Source organism: Pistacia vera, unplaced genomic scaffold (assembly GCF_008641045.1).
Source record: "Pistacia vera cultivar Batoury unplaced genomic scaffold, PisVer_v2 Contig30, whole genome shotgun sequence".
Classification (NCBI taxonomy): Eukaryota; Viridiplantae; Streptophyta; class Magnoliopsida; order Sapindales; family Anacardiaceae; genus Pistacia; species Pistacia vera.
In genome coordinates this window covers 260,517-286,280 of record NW_022196113.1, presented here as the reverse complement: position 1 = coordinate 286,280, position 25,764 = coordinate 260,517, and the positions used below count along the sequence as shown (strand labels likewise).

Sequence of the window (25,764 nt, the reverse complement as noted above, 5' to 3'; positions counted from 1 at the left end):
AAGCCCTTGTAAATTTAAAATGAAGCAAATACATCCTATAGATTTTATTATTAATTATTTTCTCTCTCCCCATCACTTCCATCTTTCTCCTTTTTTTTCTCTCTCTCCCCATCACTCTCCGTCACTTTCTTCTTTCTTCTAACACGTTCGCGTCCCTCTAGTCTCTACTGTAATTTTTCTCTTCACTTCTCTTTCTTCTTCCTTCTCTTTCTCTTCATCTCCTCTTTTCTTTATTCTAATCTTCTTCCTTACCCTAATTTTTCTCTCCTTTTCTTTTTCTTCTTCCTTCTCATTCTCTTCATCTCCTCTTTTCTTTCTTCTGATCTTCTTCCTTACTATTTCTCTTGTCTCCTCTTCTCTTTCTTCTTCCTTCCCCTCCCCTTACTTCTTTTTCTTTACACGATGGATTTTAGAGTAAGTGAAGAAGAATAGAAGATGAAAATGAAAGATGCAATTTGGTTTTTTTATTCAAATGAAATGGAAAATGAACGGTGCTACAAATTGGTGTAGGAATTAGGAATATGAATTTTTTAGGATCAAATACCCAAAAATAGCGAACGGTTTTAAGTCTCGGGTCGATCGGACTAGTGGTTTTGTACTGTTTCGCCAGTCCAAAACGGGCTTAATAACATTCCTGATTTTTATGTTAACCCGGACTGGAGTAAAGGCCGACTCCCGGTAGAACCGATCGAATCGACCGGTCTAGTTCAAGTTTTAAAACAGAGGTATATATTAGAATTTCAATTCATTGTTGTAGTAGTCATTGCTTTAAATAAGAAGAGAAAATAAATAATACTGAGAATAATAGCATGTAAATACAAAAGTTTCAAGAAACTGTAAATATGCTTGGGAAGGTAGAAATATTTTAGCTTCAACTATAAATTGTCAATGCTAAAGAGCTTTTATATACCCGCAAGTTAAAAGATGTAATAACAACTCTAAAACATAAATCATTGTCTCAAAGAACTTTATATATATATATATANCCAAAAAAAAAAAAAAGTATCTTCCCCTCCCAATTTATTTTTTTTAACTTATAAGCTCAACTTATAAACTCAAAAAAATTATAAACAAACATGTTAGCTTAATTTTAGAGCTTATAAACAAGTTTGACCAGCTTATAAGTTTAGATAAACACCCCCTACGCATAAGCTATAGATATTTTTTTACTGGTTACTACGGTGGCCAAGTAAATAATTTTGTTATATATAAAGGTTTATGTTTTATCAACATAAAATTTTGACTTAAATTAGAACATAAATTCATGATCATAGAATATAGAAAGTAAAAAGAACTTAGTTTATTTTTACACCTCATCAACTCCATTACTATTAGATTGTAATAAAATCAAATTTCTCTATAATCATAATAGTGAGATTAAACTAATTTATTAATATAAAGAGATTATAACTTAATAGTGGTGTAGTTACAAATTCACGTTTTAGTAGTATGTATCATTGTTTTAAAAACCAAACCGCTCGTTAACCCAATCAAAGGGCCAGTTCGTGGGTTGATCGATCCAACCGATTGGATCGGTTGGTCTGATCGGTATACAACAGTCACATCTTTAAACATTTTTATTAATTGTTATAAGTTTGAAAATCAGTAAATACATCCCCAAAATGTACCTATAAGCTCCTATAAATTTAAAATAAAGCAAATGCATCCTGTAGATTTTATTATCAATTATTTTTTTCTTTCTTCCCATCACTTTCATCTTTCTTCTTTTTTCTCTCTCCCCATCACTCTCTTCTTTCTGTTTTCTCTCTCTCTCTCTCTCTCTCTCTCTCCCCATCACTCCCGTCACTTTCTTTTAACACATTCGCGTCTCTCTAGTCTCTATTGTAATTTTTCTCTTCGCTTCTCTTTCTTCTTCCTTCTCTTTCTCTTCATCTCCTCTTTTCTTTCTTCTAATCTTCTTCCTTACTCTAATTTTTCTCTCCTCTTCTCTTTCTTCTTCCTTCTCTTTCTCTTCATCTTCTTTTTTCTTTCTTCTATCTTCTTCCTTACTCTAATTTTTCTCTCCTCCNAAGAACATAAACCGTTAATATAACAATTAATAAAAGTCAATAAATTATAAAATTTTAATTTATTTTCAATAATAAATTTCCTACTTGTATTTCAAAAAGAAACATTTTTATTTTTCACATTTGAACTAAAATTAAAATGTGATTTGGATTTATTTCTTCTAACCTAATTTTATTAATCTATGATATTACTGCATATTATATGATTTGGCATTATTTGTAACGCAAATTTTTAATTATTGATTTGGTTGAATTCAATGACTTAAAACTTGGGCTGAAATTGACAAATAGCAAACTTTAACTTCTCTTTCAAGTCTATTAGGATTATATTTAATTTATATTGAACGAAAAAAGAATTTACAACATTAAAGAACACAATATCAATCATACATACCACAAGCAAATATGTACAAGTTTTTCTCTCCCATCTAATGTGGTTGCTATTGTTAAATTCATAACCCAATTCTACGAATAACTTATCATCGTTAAATTTTAATTAGATAAATGTTAAACAACAACAATTTCTCTATTCTTCAAAAACTCACTCAGAAGATTTAAACCAATGACTTACCTGCTTCATAATGTTAGAAGATTTTTCTTTTTTTCTGATTTCTGGTATTGGATTCCAATAAAATACAAAAACTATATTTACTTGCACATTACAATACAAAATATGAAGTTTGGTAGTTTATGTTTGTGCCGTCTAAGCTAGTCGGTGTGAACATAAATCATATGCGTATCTTCTCTTTATTAATAAGATATTCTGAATTGATAATTAATAATATCTTTTGTTCAGTTGTTTACCCAGTCCAGTCTCCAGTCTACTTTGCGTGGAAGTATGATCAAGGAATGAAATAAAAGTTTTACTGTATAACACTTGGCGTTTCATTAATACGCGAGATTTGTGATTTTTACAGGAATAATTACAATATTTTCATAGCTCATAGCATGTTTAATTAAGCTGTTAAATCATACTGTAAATTGTTACAATATTAAATCTTGTATAGTTTAGCATTATACATTAAGAATATATCTTTTGTTGTTTGATTGAGGGTATGATTGGTAAGTTAATGAATTGTATGAATATATTTGTCCTTCAAATAAAACCTATGCATTTGGGAAAATTGTGATTATTACGTTGGCTATGCATGTCTAAATTCATAAATGCAGTCCTTGTCTTCTTTAATCCTTTATATTTAAACAAACTAAAGAATCATAAAAATACCATTCTTTACTCATATTGATAAGAAGCTTAAGTTCACAAAGCAATGATGTTTACATGAAATAATTTTAAATCCCTGGTAATAGGGTTGTGTTGTGATTGTGAAATTTGAAGTTGGACATTTTAAACGACTCTTTTCTGCATAAAATTAAAAGATTAAATTGATAAAAGTGTGGAAGTTGAGACCTCTTGCTTTTGAACTAAGTGACTCCAATTTGACTTTAGTTAATTATGACATAATTTTGATAAATAATAAACTAAAGTAATTAAAAATGGTGTTGAGATCATGAATGATGTAGATTCCCAGGCCATCGCTGTCTTTCATATTTAAGAATTTGACATCCAATTCCCAAGAATTAGGTTTTCTACATGGAGAAAAGGCTGTGACCTTATCCTTTACCCATATCAGTTTTGTTAATATTTTTCTTCCACTTTCGGCGTTTTAATTAATTGTATGAAAGAGAGTTTGGTTTACAGAGGGTGGACGTATAAGTGCGTGTGTTGGGCATGCCATGCAGAAGTTTGCTCGTGCTTTAGCTGCCACGTCACGTGGGAAGCACACATCCTTCTTCTTCACTGCCTCACCCTACCATGCTAAATACTTAAACTACTTTTATAATCGTTTGATTGTATCATCTGTGAGAATAGAAATAATTTTCTTTCTTCCCAACAAACCACTAATAACGTCAACTGAAAGTTGACCAGAATAATTCTAATTATGAACCATAAAAGTTTCTTTGTTAATTTATATATAATAAGTTTTACCAAAAAACTCAGTTGACATTTTGTCTCATATATTACAAGTTTTAAGTTATCAATATCTACTGATAGAAATTTAAAAAAAATATATAAATACAAACTTTAAGACGACGGATTCAAGAAACTAATTATCAAAATTTGTATTATATGGTCAATGCATTTCGAATAGTTAAAATATAATCTCTCTTCCTTAGTTAATTACCTTATTGATGTCATTAACTAAATTCAAACTTATTTATTTAGTATGTTTTACTAATTATGAGTTTTACTTGCTCTATAATTTTATGTAAAAATTTTGAGTTTATATTTGATATTTTCAATAAAATATATGGTGATATTTAATGGATGTTTTATGTATTTAATAGTATAATTGCTGGATAATAAGAGGTATGAGTATTTGTCTATATTAGCGTTGTAGGTAGTGAGATTAGGTGGCCATGCGACCTAATATTTTTGTTTTATTTTACATGTAGGCTGGTAAATTAATTTTAATTATTTCGGTGTTTAATTCTTAGTTCATATATTTATTTTTAATTATTATGATATAAATTCTGGGAATTTATTATAAGCAACTATTTTCCAACTCCACTTATTTTATTAATAGCCCCGATGTAATAAAATAAGTGAATAAATTGCAACCCAATTAAAGCCTTATGCTAAATAAACTTCTCTGCTCTTGATTTTTTTTTTTTTTTTTAAACTGATAAAGTTAAGATTTATTAATAAAAACGGGGAGGTTACCACCATTTTTATAATCATAATAAACCCCTCATTTTATGAAAAAAAAAATGGTGGGCTAATGATAAAATTAATGGAGTTAAAAAAAAAAAAAATTACTTGTCTTTTACAAAAAATTGGTGAGTTTAGTTGATAAATGGATTCTTGGCTATAGAATATTGATGCAGTTTGCTTATGTATGTGGGCGATCTTGGTTTTTGAAATAATATTCAAAATAAAGAATCTATGATAAATGAAATTAAGGGATAAATTTGTTGGAACACAGCCTTAATTATTGTTGATACGAAATTCGCACTAACCTAAGAGAATCGATTGACCTTAATAGAATTGAAACGGATGTGTGCTGATTTAAGATAAACCAGCAATTGAAAGTAAAAATGTGTAATAATGTAAAGAATACAAAGGATTTTTAAAGTGGTTCGGCAAGTTAGAACTTGAGCCTACGTTCATTGTTGTCTTATTGCTTTTGATGGCTTACAATGAAATATCAGTCTGCCTAGAATAAGTTGCTAATCCCTCTTTTATCATTTGAGAGGGTTTTTATACAAGTTTGTAATTAATGGGAAGAGAAAAATTTGGGATTGTAATCATAGATTGTTTGCAATCCCGTGATCTTCGTGATTGTGCGTTGCCAGTAGTGTTGATCTTATCCTTTTCGAAATATCCGAGATTGCAGTTTATATTTGATTTCGTTGAACAGTTGTTTGGATTTATCACTGTGGCAAGCTTCACTTTAGTCGAGCTTACTCTGAATCGAATTGATTCTAGGTCGAGCTTGTTCTGGGTTGAACTAATTCTAGGTCGAGCTTACTCTTGGGTCGAGCTTGTTCTGGGTCGAACTATCTTTTTGCGAGCTTCCAAGAACTGCAAGCTCTTATGGCAAAATCACACACAACAATTATCAATTTCAAAATTAATAATATTTCACGCCCAAGAAAGAAATTCAATACTATTCCAATGTTTTAATTTAATAGTTTTTAATAATCTAAACTTAGATTTCTACTGGAGGAAACAGCTAAATTTCTTTTTCTCTCTTTTTAGCCTTTAAATTGGTTTCTAATTCTGCATTGGACCCAAGGAAAGCTTGGGCTTGGACCAGACCCATAAGAGTATTTCATAGGCCAGTAGACTGGAAAAATATTTCAATCTTAGTTTATTGGAAGAACACATCCTACAAAACCTTTGAAATTCCATTTTGGCCCCTCTAGATTTTGTTTGCTACTGTAGAACCAAACATTTTTAATATTTCACATCACATTAAACGTATAAAATATTCTAATTACTAGAGAGAGACGCATTGTTTATTTGTTAATTTTCTTTTTCACTATTTTAAGTAATTTATCAATTGACATAAAAGACGAATGAAATTTTCATCTCTCAATTTGTATACTTTCTATGTTTGTCTCTATCATTTGTCAATTCGACAATTCATTTCTTGTAAACTTTCTATAGGTATTCAATTCTATGTTTATAAAGCTATAAAAAAAAAAATTGAAAAATACAATAAAAATAAAAATGGTACTTTATAATTGAAAAGTTTGAAAAAATATTTTAAAAACTCAACCTTTGGAATGCAATATGTTTTGAAATTTAATGATCCTTGTTGGGCTTGCCTATGACTATGAGGACCGCCGTTCAAGATTGAATATTGGGTCCAGTCCAGGTAGAAAAAACAATCCAGAACATTGTATTAAATTTAATTTATAGTTTATATATTTTCTTCTACTGTTACAAAAAGAATCAAACGGTCAGATTAAGAAGTAAAGTGTCATACGCAATTGATATGTCCTTACATTGATTCATCGTCAATAAATAGTTTAGTGCATGTTACGGAGCGTGGGCTGATTATAATTATTGGTAAAGGACAAGACCTCTTTCCACGTGATGGTTCGCATGAGATGAGAATGAATCATCAAACGCTAAAACACAGTGGAGGCAAAGTAATACTATAACACTGCCAACGCGCACTCTACGAGCGTGGACTTTATCACTTGACTCAGTTGTACACTATGTTTACAAGTAATAACAGACAATTAAACACTGTCATTGTTCATTTTAATACATAATAAATATGTGTAGATAAGATTCGTTATGTGAATACTGTACTATATCACATGTCCACATCAATTCAAGCGAAATATTATTTACTTTAAGGACAAGATCTTTTAGTTTACTGTTATTTTCTTCATTAAAGTCTAATACTTTAATATGATGTATAATTGAGTTTATAAACTTATTGAATGCATCTTTTCTTTTTTATTTATTATGCCTTACTCTACTTGAAATTAGTTATTGACATTTAAATTTTTGGAACATAACAAAATTTGAAGAATTAATATCTTCCACTATAAATTTTAGGATATGATATTTGAGAAAATAAAAAGTAATATATTCAAAATATAATAGATATAAGATGTCTGGGTCCTAATCCTCTTAAAACTATTTCCATATGGTAAATAATAATTCCCACTTGCTTAATCATTCATAGTAAAGTTATAAACTCTAATAATAACAGACTCACATATCACACATCTTTTTATACATTTAAAACATTTAGAAAGTAGGTTAACTCAAATATTGGTCTTAAAGAACAAAATTATTTGAAACGTATAATCGAATAAAGTCATGTGCAATTGGAATAAAAATATGATTCTCCAATTATAAATATTGATTTCACAAATTATAGTGGGCAAATTTAAACTTACTGCACTTACCTAAAACACAAAAACCTAGGGGCATTATTGATTTAGATAAGATATTTTGTCAAGTAACTGATTTTTTCAATTTTATTATCTACCCCCTGAGAGATGAGAAGCTTTAACACCCCCATTGTTTTTAAAAAGAATTATATTATTCTCTTATTAGGGGTTTTTTTAATGCTTTTCAGTAGACCTGGCAAAATGGGTCTGGATGCGGGGTCGACCCTAAACCGGATAAAAAATATAGGGTGTGGGTCTTTAATATTAGACCTGTTTTTCTTTTACCTGTACCGACTCAACCCGGTTTTCAACGGTTTAAACGAGTACACCCCGGGTGCCCGCGGGCACCCGTTGTTTTTACCATTTTCATTTTGAGGGATACCCTAAATTCTAAATTGGGGTTGGGCATGTTTTTGCCCCAAATCACAAAATCCCTAACTCTCTCAAACTCATCGTCGCCGCTTTCTCTCAAACTCATCGTTGCCATATTCCTGTCTTGTTTCGCTTTCCTCTGTCACAGTCCTCCCCTTCTCTGTTAATTTCGCGCCTTTTTTTGTGACCTAGATTCGCGTCGTCGTTTTGCCCCAGTTTCCTCTTCTCTGGCTTCGTTCTTTTACTTCAGACATCTTTGATAGTTGTGTTAATCTGAGGTGTATTTTTATAAGTCTCTTGTATTATTTCTGTGAAGGAGAGGCGGAACTCAAAAGTTGATATTTGTGGTAGTGATTAGTGATGAGGCAGGGGCAGTGAAGTGATGAGGCAGGGGTAGCAGGTGGCATGTGGGACATAGGGAGTGGAAGTGGGTGGAGTGAGGTGATTAAAGTCAAAGTTATGTTTTGGTTGGGATGAAGACTGAAGAGTGGAGAATCTGCGGTAGAAGTTTCAAAAACTAAACAGTAAAAGAGGACTCAGATCTATTCAATTTGCTTGTTTGGAGAGTCAATTCATTCTCAAACTGTTGCTTTTCTTTGTAAATTTTTTCTTTTTTCAGATTTTTTTATGTGGGTTTTTGGTTGATGAGGAATGAAAGGAAATCAATAAAGTTTTTTAATCTTTTCTTTATTAGGTTCTGGGTTTCTGTTTGGCTGGTGGAGAAAACTTGGGAGGAGAAAACGTGGGTTTCTTTTTTCTGTTTGGTTGGTGACAAATTTTGCTCAAAATGAATATTTTGGGAAGATTTGGGGGTGTAACTGCAAAAATCTAAAACTTGTGTGAACAGTACGGGCAACCGGGGTCCACCCATACCCGTATAGGGTAGGGTGTGGTCCAAAATATTGGGCCCGTTTAAATCGACCTGTTTTGAGTCCGTACCCGTGAGACCCGGCCCGTACCCGGCTACACAGCCCGTTTTGCGCCAATCTACTTTTAGGAAGCATATAATACTCTCGCAAAACCCTGAGGATCTTTGAGCTTCCTCATCACTCGGGGGGATAGAAGATAGAAACCTTCCAGTGTGCTCTTAATTATATGGACTAAAATAAAGTATTTTAATGAAATTAGAATTATCTCTTAATTGTTAGATAATTATCGCATAATAAAAATAAAAGTTGAATTAAATCCAAGTAAAAAAGGATATTTATGGTATAAAATAAAAGGCGCGTCGGCTATTTATACTTAATCCTTATCTGGCAACCTATTCGTTTAACAAGTTGAATACGTTATTTGTGTTGCCCAATCCAAGGTGAATACGAAACCTTGTGTTATCTAGCTGGTTCTGGACCTCCTTTCTCACCCACTCGATTCTCCGATAAACCTGCAAAACACAAAATCACCATTCTCCGATTCCCAAAATTATTGCGTCCTGCTTTTCAGTCTAACCTTGAATATAATACTGGTTGGGTGATTTTTGATTACTTGATTTGGTGTTTGTTGTATGTACAGATTATTAATGGGGATCAGGATAGAGAGAGAAAGAAGAGTTTTTCTTGGAGGATGATTCTGATGAAGAAGACATAGAAGAGAATGGCAATAATGATAATAGTGGCTCTGGTTCCGATGAAGACGATGTTAACGGAGACGAAGATGGAGATAAGGCTCTAATCCTGCAACTTTCTCTTTCACCAATGGCCACAGAGTTTCAGGACTTTTCTCACGGCGATTAATATGTTTTCTTCTTTTGTATATTATCAATGAGATTGGATCGGACTCTAGTATGTATATGAACTCATTGCCTACATTAATACCATTGAAAACGAATTAACAAAAAAATTGAATCAGAGTCAGAACATTAATTCTTCAATTGTGTGGTAAAACAATATAAAAACATATCAACATTAAAAATTTATAAATGAGGTACTAAAACAACATAAACACATATCAAGATCAAGGTGAGAAGAGAGATTAGTGTCAAGTTCATATGTGACAATGTTATGCGAAGTATAGGGTTCCTTCTTTGATGTAATTGCTTTTTTTTTTTTTTTTTTAAATATTGATAATGATTAGAAAAGTAAAAATGAAAACGTTAAAAATGAATACACGCTTGAAATACATCATCAAACAAAATGGAAAATACAAATTTTATCACTTTCACAATGATAAAATCCCTTTAAATTATCACTTATTTTGTTCACTTTGAATAATTTGTCTTAACTCTAAACATGTTAATTACTAGTTTCCATTTCCGTTTAAATTTTATGTTAAAAATCTTGATTTTAAATAAAAAAATTTTGTTTTAAAAGGAGAAAATAATATAAATTAATTTATTTTTTTTTTTTTTTTTTTAATTCAGAAGGGTCTATCTTCTGTCCAATGCCGCATTCTCCTTTTTTGTCAAAAGAATTTTACACAGATTAAAATACTGTATATTGACTTTAAAATATTTATTTGATTACATTTTGGACTCTCCCCGTATGGGAAAATTATAATTATAATTAAATTTTAAATATTAATTTAAGATTCTGAATTTAGCATGTTAGTGTTATGGTTGGGATTATGAATTTTATCATAATAGTTAGATCTATTAACCAAATATAACCAAGATTCATAAAAAGTAAATAAAAATCTCCTTATATTGTGAAAATGAAATAACACCCTAAAGCCAGATTGTGATCACTTACAAATAAGCATTCACACATGCTTCCAGATATTGGCGTTAACCGCGCACTGACTTTATTATTATCTAATAATAAACGATTACTTTAATCCATTCAATTTGAGAAATAAATATGAATTAAAAATTTTATTTATGTAATTAAATATTAAATTTGTATGCTAAATTAGATAATTATTTACTAACTTAAACGTCTAATTCTATAATTAGGCAATTATTGCTTATTTATGTGTGTGTGTGTGGTGTGGTGTGTGTGTGTGGTTGTTTTATTTTATTTTATTTTAGTTAGTAATAAACTTTTAAATGGATAGGAAGTATCTTGTATTTAGAAAAAAAAAATTAATTAGATTTTTCAATTTAAATAATAACTAGTTAATATCGCTTAAATTTTCAATAAATGTTCAAAGAATTGTTGATATGTTGAGAAGCACAGTGATTTAATTAATTAATATTATAGTATTTAAGTGAATAAATGTTTAAAGTATTAAGTAAACAATTAATTTAAAATTAATTATATTCTATATTAGTAATTATATTTAAATAATTAATTTCTTGATCAATGAATTTTTTTGATATTGATATTTACTTTTTTTGTTTTGCAACTATTAATTTCACCGAAAATCAAATAAAATTTAGTCAAACCAATTCAAATTAGGTAGTTAAGTTCAAGCTAATTGATTCAATTCTAATTCAAATATTTTTTCCGTAAAATTTATAATTTTATCTTATAGTTATTACCATTATATCTGTATCTTTTATACCATTAATACTTCTTATTAAAGATAAACAAAATTTATTTACTATATTTATGGTATAGTTTCTTAGCATCCATCACGAATGTTACATATTAAGTTCACTAGTTTTATATTGTAATAATGTATAAACTCACCGAATTGATCAAACTAAAAATTGACCAAATATATATTTTTTTGTTTCAATAGAAGTTTTAGAGTCAAACTATTATAAGAAGTAGGAGAAGTTATCAATTTAATCTAATTTTGAATTTAAGTAACAATTTTAGTTGTTTTTAAATAAAGTTAACTATATGAATGACATATTTAATTTTGTAGCACTTTCATTCTACTTCAACAATATATATATATATATATTATATATATATATATATTATATATATATATATTATATATAATTTTATGCATATAGTTTATGTAATACCCTAACATTTGACAAAGGGGTTTATGTTATTTCTAAAATCTAAGGGAAACATTCTATTAATCCAACAACTAGGAGCAACCGGTAAAAACAAATAAACTATCAGGGCTTTATTTTTGACCTCCCATAAGATTTAGGTTTATGACTCCCCATAGGTTAAGAAATATATCCCTTGCCTCCCTTCACATTTCAAAGTATTTAAGATCTCCCCTCTTTCCATTTTTAGCACATTTTAAATGAAATATATTAAAGGAAAGAAATAACATCGTGGCTCCTGAATTAAAAAATTGTTATATCCAAGGTAGCCTTTCATCTACTTGTATAGTGAACATAGTGAAGCATCCCTAACATTAAATAGGTTTGAAATTTCAATTAATCTTGAATACCTTATAGATATTACTTATTAGTCAGTCCCTTCTCTAACTATATATAACATATGATACAAAATAGTGACTTCATTAAGAGGGTGGACCTAGGCCATCCTAGGCCCCATAATTATTTTTTAAATACATTAAAAATTAGTAGTTAGTCCCTAAAATTATTTTGTTCCCTTGAACCCTGTAGTTTTTGAACTTTACTGGCCCCATAAATGATAGTTCCTAAATTATTTTTGAATAATACTAGATGTACAAATAATCTTACAAAAATTGTATATAAACTGACATGCACAAAATGAATGGAAGAGTTAATACAAAAGTCAAAATCATCATATTCCTTCCCATTCATTTTGTACCACATCAGTTTGTACATAAATCTTTGTAAGATTTGTTTATAACATGTAGCATTACTCTTATTTTTGGCTCTTCATTTATTGAACTCCCCATAGTAAATCTCCGGATTCGCCTTATTCATTTATAATCATACCATAAATGTAACTGAATATTTCCTCCTTTCTATTTTGCTTTTGTTTTCCTTTCCTTTGTATGAATTCCCATTTCTTCGTTAGTATCTTCTCATTTCCATTCATTGTGCTCCGTATCTGGTTAAATGACTAATACTAAATTTTTCTCTCAAAGTAAACTTTACTTATAAATATGATGTTAAAAAACTGGCCCGGTGTTGCGATCCCACATTAAAATAGAAAAAAAAAAAAAGTTAAATCTGGCATAAGAGGTAGCATCACCTAATAGGCTAGTCTTTGTTTAGTTGATAAACACTTGACTTGTGACAAGTGATATAAGAGCAAGCCCAAGTTCTCATCATTATGTGGGCGGGGTGGATGCTCTTACTATGTGAGTCTAAATCGACTAAGGATAGCACCAAGGGCGAGTTGGATTTCTAAAGTGGCCCCCTTGACTATCGACCAAGGTGTGTGTTAGGACTAGCCAGTGATATTCACCCTACATAAGGGTGTGTTGGTCCCTTAAACAACCAGCTGACTAAGGTGTTTAGTCAACACATACATTAAAAGTTGCAATTAATATGAACAAAAAAATAAAAAAATTACATCCTCTACGCTACCTCTTTCTTTCTTTACAATAATCTTACTGCATTTACAATACTGTTTCATGGCAGGGAGACAGTCGATTCTTATACAATTGCGGCATCACCAAATTGGAAGCCTATACCTTCAATAACATCAGAGTGTTAGATATTCAAGCTTTTGAGTCAAAGAAGAAATAGGATAGAGGAGGATGCTAAATCCCTTATTGTCTGAATATGAAAGGTTCATGAGAAGGAAGACTTGGCTAGGATACAACTACACCAATCATCATGGTCAGCAAGCTTCACTTCATGGAGATAGAAATTGACTTGGCATGGATGTAGCCTCTACAACTATCTTCAATGTGTAATATATGTAATCTCAAGATTTTTAAATTTTGATCCACTATTATTATGAATAATATTTCAATATAAAGAGTTTATACAAAATATGAAAATATTGATACAAAGTGACAGTGGTAATACTCTTGTATTGTCATTTCATTCACTGTCATTTATCGTGCACTATTGACTTGAATTTTTAATATAATTCATCTCATTTATTGTGACACATTACTTTATAGAAGATTTTGTATAGACATTTGTAAGTGTAGTATTATTCATTTAGTATCTTTCGTAACCATTATTTATTACGATTGATTTGGACAGGAATTAACGTAATGGCTGGAGTTGGGCTTCTTTCAACGCCTTATACGATAAAAGAAGCGGGTGGGCAAGTTTGATAGTGCTTTGATGTTTGCGGTTGTGTGTTGTTATACTGCATGTCTATGAGATACTGTTTTGAGACCAAAGAAGGCATCCTTACCTACCCAGACATTGGTCAAGCTGGCTTCGGCAGATGGACGTCTTTTAATATCAGTAAGTTAGGCAATTTTATCTGTATAATTCTATTGAATTGCCTATTCTAGTTATATGTTCTGTATCCTTTACTTTAGTAAGTGAAAGAATTTGCCTATTTGTTTTGATCCTTAGATTTAATTTATCACTCAAAGAAATTCTTGAAGTGGAAGTAAAATGCGATGATAGTATTGTTTTTATTCATAGCTCAGTTTTTTTTTTTTTCTTTTTTTGTGTTCAACATACTATTAGTGTTTTTGGATCTTTGTGCAGATCATCTTGTACACAGAATTATGTAAGTAAAGCGTGCATTCAAATTTTACATTTTGTTATAATATAATATACTACTTATTAGTTGTTCTGAGAGTCTTTTCTATATATATATCTGCAGTCATATTGTGTGGAATTCCTTATTTGGAAGGGATAATCTTACTAGGTGTTCCCTGGAGCATCCTTGGGTTGGCTTGGTTTCAGCTGACGGTATTCACCTCTTTGGAATTTTAACTGCCGTCATTGTTCTACCTACTGTGTGGTTGAGGGATCTTCGTTTGATATCATATCTTTCAGGTATTCAAACTTGTAATCAAATTACTTTAAGGAATTTAGGGATCGGAAACTAAGCATTTTTTTTTTTTTTTTGGTTACTTAATATGCAGCTGGAGGGGTCATTGCAACAATCTTAATAGCTCTTGTGTGTTTTTCCTTGGTACAACGGACGGCATTGGTTTCCATCAAACTGGTGAAGTAGTGAACTGGAGTGGTATTCCATTTGCAATTGGTGTTTATGGGTTTTGCTACTCAGGGCACTCTGTGTTTCCGAATATCTACCAATCAATGGCTGATAAAACAAAAATTACTAAGGCATGATAGTATGGTAATAATAGTTTATTTTTTGTGTTTAGGCCATATACTTTACAGGTGTATCTATTTCTTAAACATTTCCTGTTGTGCAGTTTCGCTTTGTGCATTATAATATACGGGGGTGTTGCAGTGATGGGATATCTTATGTTGGCCAAGCTACCTTGTCCCAGAAATTTGAATATGCCACCTCACAGCTTTGCTTCTAAAGTTGCAATATGGACTACGGTAAGTATGAGATTGTGGATTCTTTCCGCGACTATCGAATTGGGATGTTATTTGTATTAACATGTCTGTAATCTTGTCTACATTGCTGTTTTCAGGTCGTCAACCCATTTACTAAATATCCTTCTCAATCTAAAGACAAGTTATGAAATTAGTTATCGGACAAATTTTCTGATCATTTTCACTGTTGATTTCTATTGTTTCCTTAACTTTGAACAAATATGCGCTCTTGATGAATCCATTGGCCAGGAGTATAGAGGAGCTACTATGCATCGGTTTTCGAATAGTTATTGGTGCTTATTCTTCTAAGGACTGCACTCGTCATTTCTTCTGTTTGTGCTGCTTTTCTTCCTTCTTCGGTAATTTATAATATTTGGTGTTGAAAAATTGTAGTTTAATTTTATTTTCATCTATATGTGTTAGAAAGTTGCAGGAACTAATGATCATCAGCAAAAATATATGATTTTTAAATGTAAAACCGGGGGATACTGCCAATAATCATATTTTTTTAGACCTTTTGAGGAAAATTTCTTAACTGATAATACATTAATGGTCTGCCACATTCCATTGCCTGCATTCAGTGAAAAAAGAAATATGAGAATGCAATTTGCATAAACTATTTTGTGCGGTTTCATTATAATTATTCGTAGTATGAGTTGTTAATTAATTGCTGTTTTTAAGCTGCTCCACTATCTCATGGCTCAGACACAAATACTATTTTGGTTTATTGCAGGTCTTGTGATGGCTTTAATTGGTTCCCTCCTCAGTATACTTGTGGTAAGCATAACATTTCATTACAACACTTGGAGACCATGAAAAAGATCACTTTTGATACCAAATCTTAATATTCGATACAGTATGTAAAGAAGATTAAAATAAATCTTCTTTGAAAAGGATGTTTTATATTCCAAGAAGATATTTCTTTTTTTCTGAGATAAATATTTTGTTAAATCTCATAATTTCATAGTAAGGTAGCTGTAGTTGATATGCAAACTTACATTGCTTAAGAAATATTTCATTACGCTAACCTGACATGTATCGTCTGTTCCCTTTTTTTTTGTTGCCTTAATATTTGCAAGGATTTTCTTGTGGAAATTAACAATAAATATGATTCTGTGACTTGTACTCAGGCTGTAATAATGCCAGCATTGTGTTTCATAAAATATGGGGAGGAAAGCTACTAGAACACAGGTATGATTATTACATGAATAGAATCATTATCCCAATAGCATATTTTACACCCTTTCTAGTGTGTTTTTCAATTACGAAAATTTTACTGTGAGATTCACTGCAATTTCATTAACGCTAGCTTAATTTTTCAAAATTGTCAGATTGTTTTGAGCACAGGAGTAGCTACCTTAGGCATCATTTGTGCAATGTTGGGGACATATTCCTCAGTGGGAAGGATTTTGGAAGTTATTAAAAATTCTACCAGATTTGAATGAATTTTTGGTCTGAGTTTGTCTCCTATAATTGACCAGCATGCCCCCGGAGATTTCCCTCCCGCGCCATAGAAGGGTTGCATTGACGCAGGAATTTAGTATCCCAGCGGCTTTGCACATCAGGGTAGCCCTCATTTCTGAATTGGAACCGTGTTGACGTGTCTTCAAATGTAGTAAGATAAATTTTTATCAGTTATTAAGACGTTTAAGTATTGAGTATTATAATTCACAACTTTATTACGAGAGTGTTTGTTTAAGCTTATGAAAATTGCTTAAATTATAAGCTAAAATTAATTTATAAGCTTTGAAATTTTAAACAATTACGTGTTGGTTAAAGTACTTATAAGTGACTGATAAGTAATTGACGTGTTTGGTAAAATGTGGCTTATAAGTATATTTTATTATAAAATTACTAAAAAAGGTTACTATATTAAAACATGATATACTATGAAATTTTAAAATTAAAATAAGGATAATGTGGTAATATATTTGGTCAAACTAGCTTATAAGCAAAGGTTATAAACCAAAAAAAAAAAAAAGTATCTTCCCCTCCCAATTTATTTTTTTTAACTTATAAGCTCAACTTATAAACTCAAAAAAATTATAAACAAACATGTTAGCTAATTTAGAGCTTATAAACAAGTTTGACCAGCTTAAGTTTAGATAAAAACCCCCTACGCATAAGCTATAGATATTTTTTTACTGGTTACTACGGTGGCCAAGTAAATAATTTTGGTAATATATAAGGTTTATTTTATCAACATAAAATTTTGACTTAAATTAGAACATAAATTCATGATCATAGAATATAGAAAGTAAAAAGAACTTAGTTTATTTTTACACTCATCAACTCCATTACTATTAGATGTAATAAAATCAAATTTCTCTATAATCATAATAGTGAGATTAAACTAATTTATTAATATAAAGAGATTATAACTAATAGTGGTGTAGTTACAAATTCACGTTTAGTAGTATGTATCATTGTTTTAAAAACCAAACCGCTCGTTAACCCATCAAGGGCCAGTTCGTGGGTGATCGATCCAACCGATTGGATCGGTTGGTCTGATCGGTATACAACAGTCACATCTTTAAACATTTTATTAATTGTTATAAGTTTGAAAATCAGTAAATACACCCAAAATGTACCTATAAGCTCCTATAAATTTAAAATAAGCAAATGCATCCTGTAGATTTATTATCAATTATTTTTTTTTCTTCATCATTTCATCTTTCTTCTTTTTTCTCTTCCCCATCACTCTCTTTTTCTGTTTTCTTCTCTCTCTCTCTCTCTCTCTCCCATCACTCCCGTCACTTCTTTAACACATTCGGTCTCCTAGTCTCTATTGTAATTTTTCTCTTTCGCTTCTCTTTCTTCTTCATTCTCGTTCCTTATAATCTACTCTTTTCTTTCTTCTAATCTTCTTCCTTACTCTAATTTTTCTCTCCTCTTCTCTTTCTTCTTCCTTCTCTTTCTCTTCATCTTCTTTTTTCTTTCTTCTATCTTCTTCCTTACTCTAATTTTTCTCTCCTCCTTTTTCTTCTTCCTTTTCTTTCTCTTCATCTTCTCTTTTCTTTCTTCTGATATTCTTCCTTACTCTTTCTCTTGTCTCCTCTTCTCTTTCTTCTTCCTTCCCCTCTCCTCCCCTTACTTCTTCTTCTTTACACGGTGGATTTTAGAGTAAGTGAAAAAGAATAGAAGATGAAAATGAAAGATGCAATTTGATTTTTTTATTCAAATGAAATGGAGAATGAAACTGTGCTGCAAATTAGTTAGGAATTAGGAATATGAATTTTTTAGGATCAGATACCCAAAAATGGCGAACCATTTTAAGCCTCGAGTAGATCGGATCGGTGGTTTTGTACTGTTCCGCTGGTCCATTACCGGTCCAAAACGGGTTTAATGACATTCCCGGTTTTTATGTTAACGCCGACTGGAGTAAAGGCTGGTTCCCGATCGAACCGGTCCGGTCCAGGTTTTAAAACAGAGGTATGTATTAAAATTTCAATTCATTGTTTTAGTAATCATTGCTTTAGATAATAAGAGAAATGAAATAATACTGAGAATAATAACACTGTAAATACAAAAGTTTCGTGCCAAGAAGTTGTAAATATCCTTGGGAAGGTAGAAATATTTTAGCTTCAACTATAAATTGTCAATGCTAAAGAGTTTTTATGTACCGTAAGTTAAAAGATGTGATAAAAACTCTAAAAGATAAATCATTGTCTCAAAGAACTTTATATATATATATATAATTTTTTTTTTTTTTTTAATATACAGATAATTATTAGTATATGGATACAACTTTTTTAAGAAGGGAATTAAAAATATTATAACTTATTACAAAGAGCAATTTATTCTTATTTATAACTATCCCAAATTAAAATTAGAATTTTGTATGACTATATAAAGATTATTCCTATATAAAATATATGTAGATTGACATAAGCGCGATATATGTCAAAAATATAAATCAAAATTTTATATTTATATCACCTAACCGATAATTACAATATAGAGAAGGTTGAAAACCAGACTCTGATTACCATTTGATTAAAGAGACGCACATAAAATGGTGAAAAGGTTAAATCTAACTCAATTCATGTCGTAATACATTTTACACCTTAATTTTATTGAACCATAGTAATAGCATTACATTACATGAGAGAACAGTATCCACTTCTCTGGGTTAATAAAGAAAACCAATTTTGCGCAGATTAATTACACTACTGAGAAGAATTTACCCTGAAGGAAACCATGACCATAATGTTCTTCAAAATGAGTAAAAGATGGAACATAACATTTGACAAGTTTCAGATAAATGCTATAACTTGAAATATATAACACTACAGATGCACTATTATTCCACCTTATTATCAAATCCAAGTGTTATATTTTCCCTCTGGGCTGTTCACCCCAAAAAATTAAAAAAATGGAATTCAATTGTTATACAGTTAAGCAATCAACGATCATGAAAAATCATCACCATTGACCAGCTTAATCACTCAATCATAAAATCAGTTAAACATAAGTTTATAAGGAATTTAACGCTTCAGATGACAATGCACCGATCTCTTACTCCTGCAAGAATTCTTTTAACATAATGTCCATTATGCATTAATGGATACTCAGTTTTTGGCTTCCATTTTACTTTGTTACTGGACCAGATCTTGTAGTCCCTACTGGGGTGAACATGAAATTCCCAGAAAACATTGCTTCTTTATCTGCCCAATGAATTCTCAACTTTGTCAAACAGCATAACAAAATTTTTATCCCAAGAGATACACAGCATATCAGCATCAAATCATATCAGAGAAAATAGGAACGCTGACTTACCAGTTAAAGACAGGCAACTGACTTCCCGACGGGCATACATTGTCATTGCCTGCAGAGATGCAAAAGACAGAAATTCTATGGCTTTGATTTAAGAGAGAAAAGGCTCAATAAAATCTTGGAAGATTACAGAGAAGGATGGTAATTTGCAGACCAAAAAATAGAAAGATGGCAATTCCAGTAACCCCCTTTTGTATTGGGGATCTATACAAAAATGATTGACAAAGCATGCTCTCAAGTACGGAAAGACACAACAGCTATATGAGTAAACTGATAGTTCACTACACCTAATTCACATAACAATAAGTGACCATGGCACAGCTTTCCTTCGTTGTAGGAAAGAAACATTTATCCACCCGTTATGGAGGATTGGTGGATTATATTTCCATAAATGACATTTATTAACATCCCAGCCAAGAGATTCATTCTTTATCTGGTATATGTATTACATATGTAAAATGAATGGAGACATAGCATCCAGCATCCATGACAAATACAGTAACAAAAGCAAAAATGCAGGGAGACAGAGCATCCAGCATGGATGACAAACACATTAACAAAAGCAAAGTTGAAAACATGCCTGAACTGCCCTTAATGCAGAATCATCTGGCTTTGATGTACCATCATCAGAAAAGACATTCCTGCAGCACAAACAACTCCAGTGCATAGTGTTAAAAAAGGTAAATACGGTATCATAAAGCTGTGTCAAGACAAGGACAACTTGAGCCAAGGAGAGTTAGAATATAAAAAAAAAATCTGCCCAGGCACAAGTGCCTCCGTCCAACCTCACCCAAGGACCCCTGGTTATTTACGCAAGTCACTGCCTAAATTATAAACACTAGTTACACTTAATTAGAGATTTTTGTTATAACAAAACAAATCTACCCAAGAATATTTCTCCTATGACAATGAAATGGTAAGATTTGAGTGCTGACAGTCCCTCCCTACATGTCAAATGCAATGCCTAGACTGGCTTTTATAAATTCTTTACCTCCATATTACATTTTGTAGCTCATCCTGTTTAGCCTCTGGAAGCATAGCAGCATCATAAGCAACAATATTTCCATAGAATATTTTCTCCAACTCCTTCATCCATTTTGACAACAACAAGTTAACCTGCGTTGCAAAAATTAATAAGTGATAGTTGCAAAGTAGACACTAATAATGCATTTGTATCCAATACAAAGCTAATGCTGATGAAGTATTGCACATGCTCTTTCAATATGAAACTGCTTCATAGCTTCCTATACCTGTCGTCCAAACATTGCCACCCATGGATGAGATGAAAGATGGAAACCTAAAATAATCTTTGGGATCCAATTGTGAGCTACAACAGCAACAGGAATGGGGCACACACATAAGAACTGATTATCTATGGTCTCAGCTTTTAGGAATAAATTGATGCTAAACATTTTTCAGCAAACATGAGGCTTTAGATTATATCTGAATGAATTTATATAATTTTCAGACAATCCCACCCCATCCCCCTCCATCCCAACCCGACACCTACCCCCCCAAAGAAAAGGAGAATTCAGATATATGTTCATATGATTTGATTGGCCTTTAATATTTTCATAGGTCAACTGAGAACTCATTAGGAATTTAGGAATCTATTCAAAACTGATAACTTTTCGAGTTACAAAGGAGGGAAAAATGCAAAGAAAAATTTAACATGCGATGAAGTATATATGAGATAGAACCCCAAATTAATTGATAAGTAATATGCATCCGGACCCCAGCTTTAGATACTCTCAGCTCCACATCATGATTGTAGATCTCATACAGATATTGACCAAGCTCAACACCTTCCTTCCCCTCTTCTTTTAAGCGACGCAGAACAAACCACATATGAAGTACAAGCAGTGAGAATGTCATTCTAAACGTTTTCTCCAAGTTAAATACTGCACAAAAAAGAGAATGTTTAAATATATACCATTATGTAAATGTGGAGACACAATAAAATAACTGAAAAACATGTTTCAAACCTAACCATCTAGATTGACAAAATTATTGTTGTATCTGACAACTTCACCCTACAGCATAACATGTGTTCATTGATATCAAATTTGAAGGGTAAGAACTTTCAGCATCAATGATCATTTCTACTACATTACCATTCCCACAGTTCCTATATCATAATCTATTTACTACAGAAAGCTGTACAATTAAATATGATCTCTAGCGAACTTTAAAGATTCTAGAGTAAAGAATAGATAGGATATGAAAACCAAAATGAGAAAGAACTGACCATCATATATGGCAGGTTTATCAACCTGTAAAACAACTCGTCGGTATATCACATTTGCACCTCGAATAGACTTGCTTTGTTTACTATAAAACAACATGAGCTTGAGAATAAAACGCTTAATACCCTCATAATGTGGCTCTTCAATTCTATGGGGGGAATCTGGGGGCAAAGCCAAGGAACAAGGCTTAGACTAAAATATTTTATCCAAAATTACCTGCCCAAATAATAAACAAAAATCACATATGAATCTAAACTAACACAAATGGAAAAGTAGTAAATTAGATTACCGTTTGTTTGGTAGAAGTAGGAGCTGGAGCCACAGTTGCAGCAGAACAAGCCATGGCATAGCTTCGGCAAGAAACGCCATGAAAATGGTTTCTATGTGTTATGTAGTTTAGTGAGCTGAGCACTCTGCTACATCTTGGCAACATCTTTTGCGATCCTATCAGATTGAAAACAACATCTTTTGCGATCCTATCAGATTGAAAACAACATCGCTTTGACAATGAAAAAATGAAATTGAAGGTAGGGGAAAGAAGTGAAGTAAGTGGAGCAGCTGGGTTTGTTTAGTTGTTTTCTCTTAATGATTCATAGTTGGTGTTCTTGTTCTGTTTCTAATAAGCCCTAAACCCTTGAGCTTGTTTACAGACAATGATAGAGGACCTGAGAAGTCAGCAGATCTAACGGCAACCAAACAACCAAGTTTTAGATATCATTTGCTCTGGACTTATCCACTCAGCCTAAATTGAGAATTAAATCTTTTGCAAAGGGATGACGATTGATATTTATAACTTAAAAAAATTTATGTGAACTTTTAACTCTAAAAAGTAGGGATGTTAAAAAAAGCCCAGACCCACTCGAGTGGTCCCTAAAAGTTTCAAAACCTACAAACAGACCCCTGCGATCCCATGCAAGTTTGAGAAAACCTGCAAATAGACCCCTTGATCCCCTGCTGGTTTGAGAAAACATACAAATAGACCCCTGCGATTTCGGTTTCTATATCTATTCAATGAAAACCTAGTGCCACAAATTCAGGCAGCCATGGCTGGTCCACAAGGCTTGTGTATATGCATTTAATATCAACATTATATGTAAATTGAAAAACACGGATAGAAGAGATATTACGTGTGTATGCATCTAATAACAATATTATGTGTACACATAATAGTATAAGTTATCTACACCTAATTTGAACCCAGCCCACTAGTCTTCAATTTCAATCACATCCTAAGGATTAACATATTCAGTTGTTTTTCGTCTTCTTCCCAAAATTTGATTTGACATCTACATTAGCAAGCACATTATCAAAAAATTAAATGGAAGTATTTGGCACATTAACATTTGTTTCGACACGCTTCATATGATACATAATCAGTTACACAATGAATTGAAACAAGATTTCCCAAATTAAGATTCAAATAATTCCACCGAAATTATGTAACATCGATTCATTAAAGCTGAAGCCTTATTTCTCCATTCTACCCAATTCCTAGTGAATTATATGAAATACTTCATTTTATTGTAAAAAGCAATTAAAACATGTGATTTGAATTTTTTTTTTTCAGTGGACAAATAACAACTACTTAAAAGCAAAAATTAAAACATGTTTATTGACTATATATGAAGCATTTTGTTAATTCAAGTGATACTCACCCAAGCTAATTAACATTTATACAAATACAATGTGACCAAATGCATAAAATATAATATATTATCTAAGGCAATAAAATATATTTTATATAAATGTGGTATACCGTAAAAATTTATAACAAATTGGAGTTGGTTTCAACTTTGAGGTTACAATTAAGTGTCAATTGAAAGATGCAAACACAATAACAAAGAGAAGAAGACATTAAGCAAAAGCAACCAAGTTTACTAAACAAATTTTATTACCTGGCCAGTGAACAATTAAATTAATCAGCAATCAACAGATAGACAAACCAGGCATTAGCAGAAAGAAAAAGAAAAAGACCCATTTATAAGTACGAGGACGGGTAAAGTTTCCAGCAACTGCAATCAAATATATATTTTAAAGTGAAAAAACTTCAAAATTGAAACAAAAATCAATACAGCAATTAAGCAATTCAAATTTCATCTATATTTAAAAACTCAAATTCTGATCATTATCAGCTAATATTTGGCTCTCATCAGTTCCACTTATCATTCAAAAGCCAACATAACTTTACTATAAACAAATCACAATTTCATCTGTATTTTGAAAACTTAAATTCTAAACTCTTAATCAAATGAATTATTGATTTATTATCACTTGAAATTTTAATTTAGACTTAAAAACTAAAAATTAAAAGGTGGGGCGCTTACATATGTCTTCAGGGGTGGAGAACATGCTCAAATTAGCAATCAAGACTCAAGCATCAACAAGATACAAATAAGAAAATCATCTTTGCAAACGAGTAACAAAAATAATATACATAGTAGTTTTAAACCACAAAGAAAGCTATAGGCACAAGATGTTTGCATCTCCATTGTGTTAAATGAGAAAATAAAAATATGGGATTTTACCTAAATATGACTTTTTTAGACGAAATAAATCCCACATTTTAGTCTATGTATGCTTTGCAATATACATCCAAGTCCAAACAGAATGAACTAACATTTTCTAGACATTGAAGATTGTATTACCTAGTCCTGGTGTCACTGTCCATGATATGGGAGGTTAAAGACTCAGATTAAACCATATCACTTGAAAATCTAAAACAAAACTATGTTCAAATTACATAAATTCCTCCAGGTTCAACCTCAACTCTGAACCCTAAATCCTAAACCCTAAAACCTAAAACCTAATCAATATGGGGAAACCGACTCTCAAACCAGCTTATAATAAGGAATTGGATAATACAAAACGTTGTTTTCAACTACTAAAGACCCGAAAAGCTTCCTACCAGTTACTGTGACCCTCCTGAGAAGTCATGAAACACAAAATCCCGCTACAAGATACAATAACCAACTTGGAAGTATAGCACCGGTAAGATCAAATAGAGAGCAGAGACAAATGCAAACTTTTTATATCTTTTTTTAAAACCCAAACAAAAGATTGCTCATTAAGAAGCATAAAACTCCAAATAGATAGTTGAAACTCAAATCAACAGTGTGAACTAACAAAGCCCTAATTTTGTAAACCATTTTCTAATTAAGTAAATACAAACATTCTAATCTTTAAATAAACCCTACGATTCTTAAATAATCAAGAGCATAAAAGCATCAATTGAGAACAAAATTAAGGTCGAATATTATGAAGGCACCTTGTGATTTGAGGAAAGCGGAAGAATCGGATGGGCTTGACTACGGTAGATAATATGTAAATGAAGAACAACAAAGGAGACGTTGGAGAAGGCAGCTGTTGATATTTTCTTTTTCTTATTATTGTTTTAAAATGTCTCCTTTAATTAGTAATTTGTTATTTTACAAATATGAAAATAAGGATAAATAAGTCCAAGGTTTTAAAACCCGACCCGGGGGTAACCCGGCCAAGCCACTGGGTCACGGGTTTTACGGGTTGAACGGTAGTGACATCAGCCAAAAACAAATTTTTTTAAAAAAAATACAGATTTTTATTTTTGCCAGTGATAATAAAAAATTCCTTTACCAAACATATTCAAATCTAAAATGAAATTAAAACTTAAAAGTTTAAAACTACAAGTTACAACATACCAAGTTATAAAGTATAGTTTATAAAGTAACAAGTAGTT

The 25,764-nt window shown here is 31.4% G+C and overlaps 1 protein-coding gene and 1 pseudogene across 3 annotated transcripts; one reads left to right on the top strand and one right to left on the bottom strand.

Annotated features, from left to right (window-relative positions):
* The first annotated feature begins 13,424 nt into the window (after positions 1 to 13,424).
* On the top strand, positions 13,425 to 16,475 carry LOC116135488 (annotated as a pseudogene).
* Positions 16,476 to 19,284: 2,809 nt separating this feature from the next.
* Positions 19,285 to 25,385, bottom strand: LOC116135441 (ubiquinol-cytochrome-c reductase complex assembly factor 1-like). Of its 3 annotated transcripts, none has more exons than XM_031421137.1 (7): positions 25,318 to 25,385; positions 22,342 to 22,528; positions 22,055 to 22,268; positions 21,541 to 21,707; positions 20,798 to 20,922; positions 20,387 to 20,447; positions 19,285 to 19,858 (listed from the first exon to the last, which is right to left on the bottom strand). In XM_031421137.1, the coding sequence occupies exons 3-7, from the start codon at positions 22,149 to 22,151 to the stop codon at positions 19,778 to 19,780; spliced, it is 531 nt and encodes a 176-aa protein (XP_031276997.1). In that variant the 5' UTR covers positions 22,152 to 22,268; positions 22,342 to 22,528; positions 25,318 to 25,385; the 3' UTR covers positions 19,285 to 19,777. The 3 variants fall into 3 exon arrangements, with proteins under 3 accessions (XP_031276997.1, XP_031276998.1, XP_031276999.1); XM_031421138.1 differs by having other exon boundaries at positions 22,342 to 22,496; XM_031421139.1 differs by having other exon boundaries at positions 22,342 to 22,517; positions 25,318 to 25,357.
* Between the last annotated feature and the right edge of the window lie 379 nt (positions 25,386 to 25,764).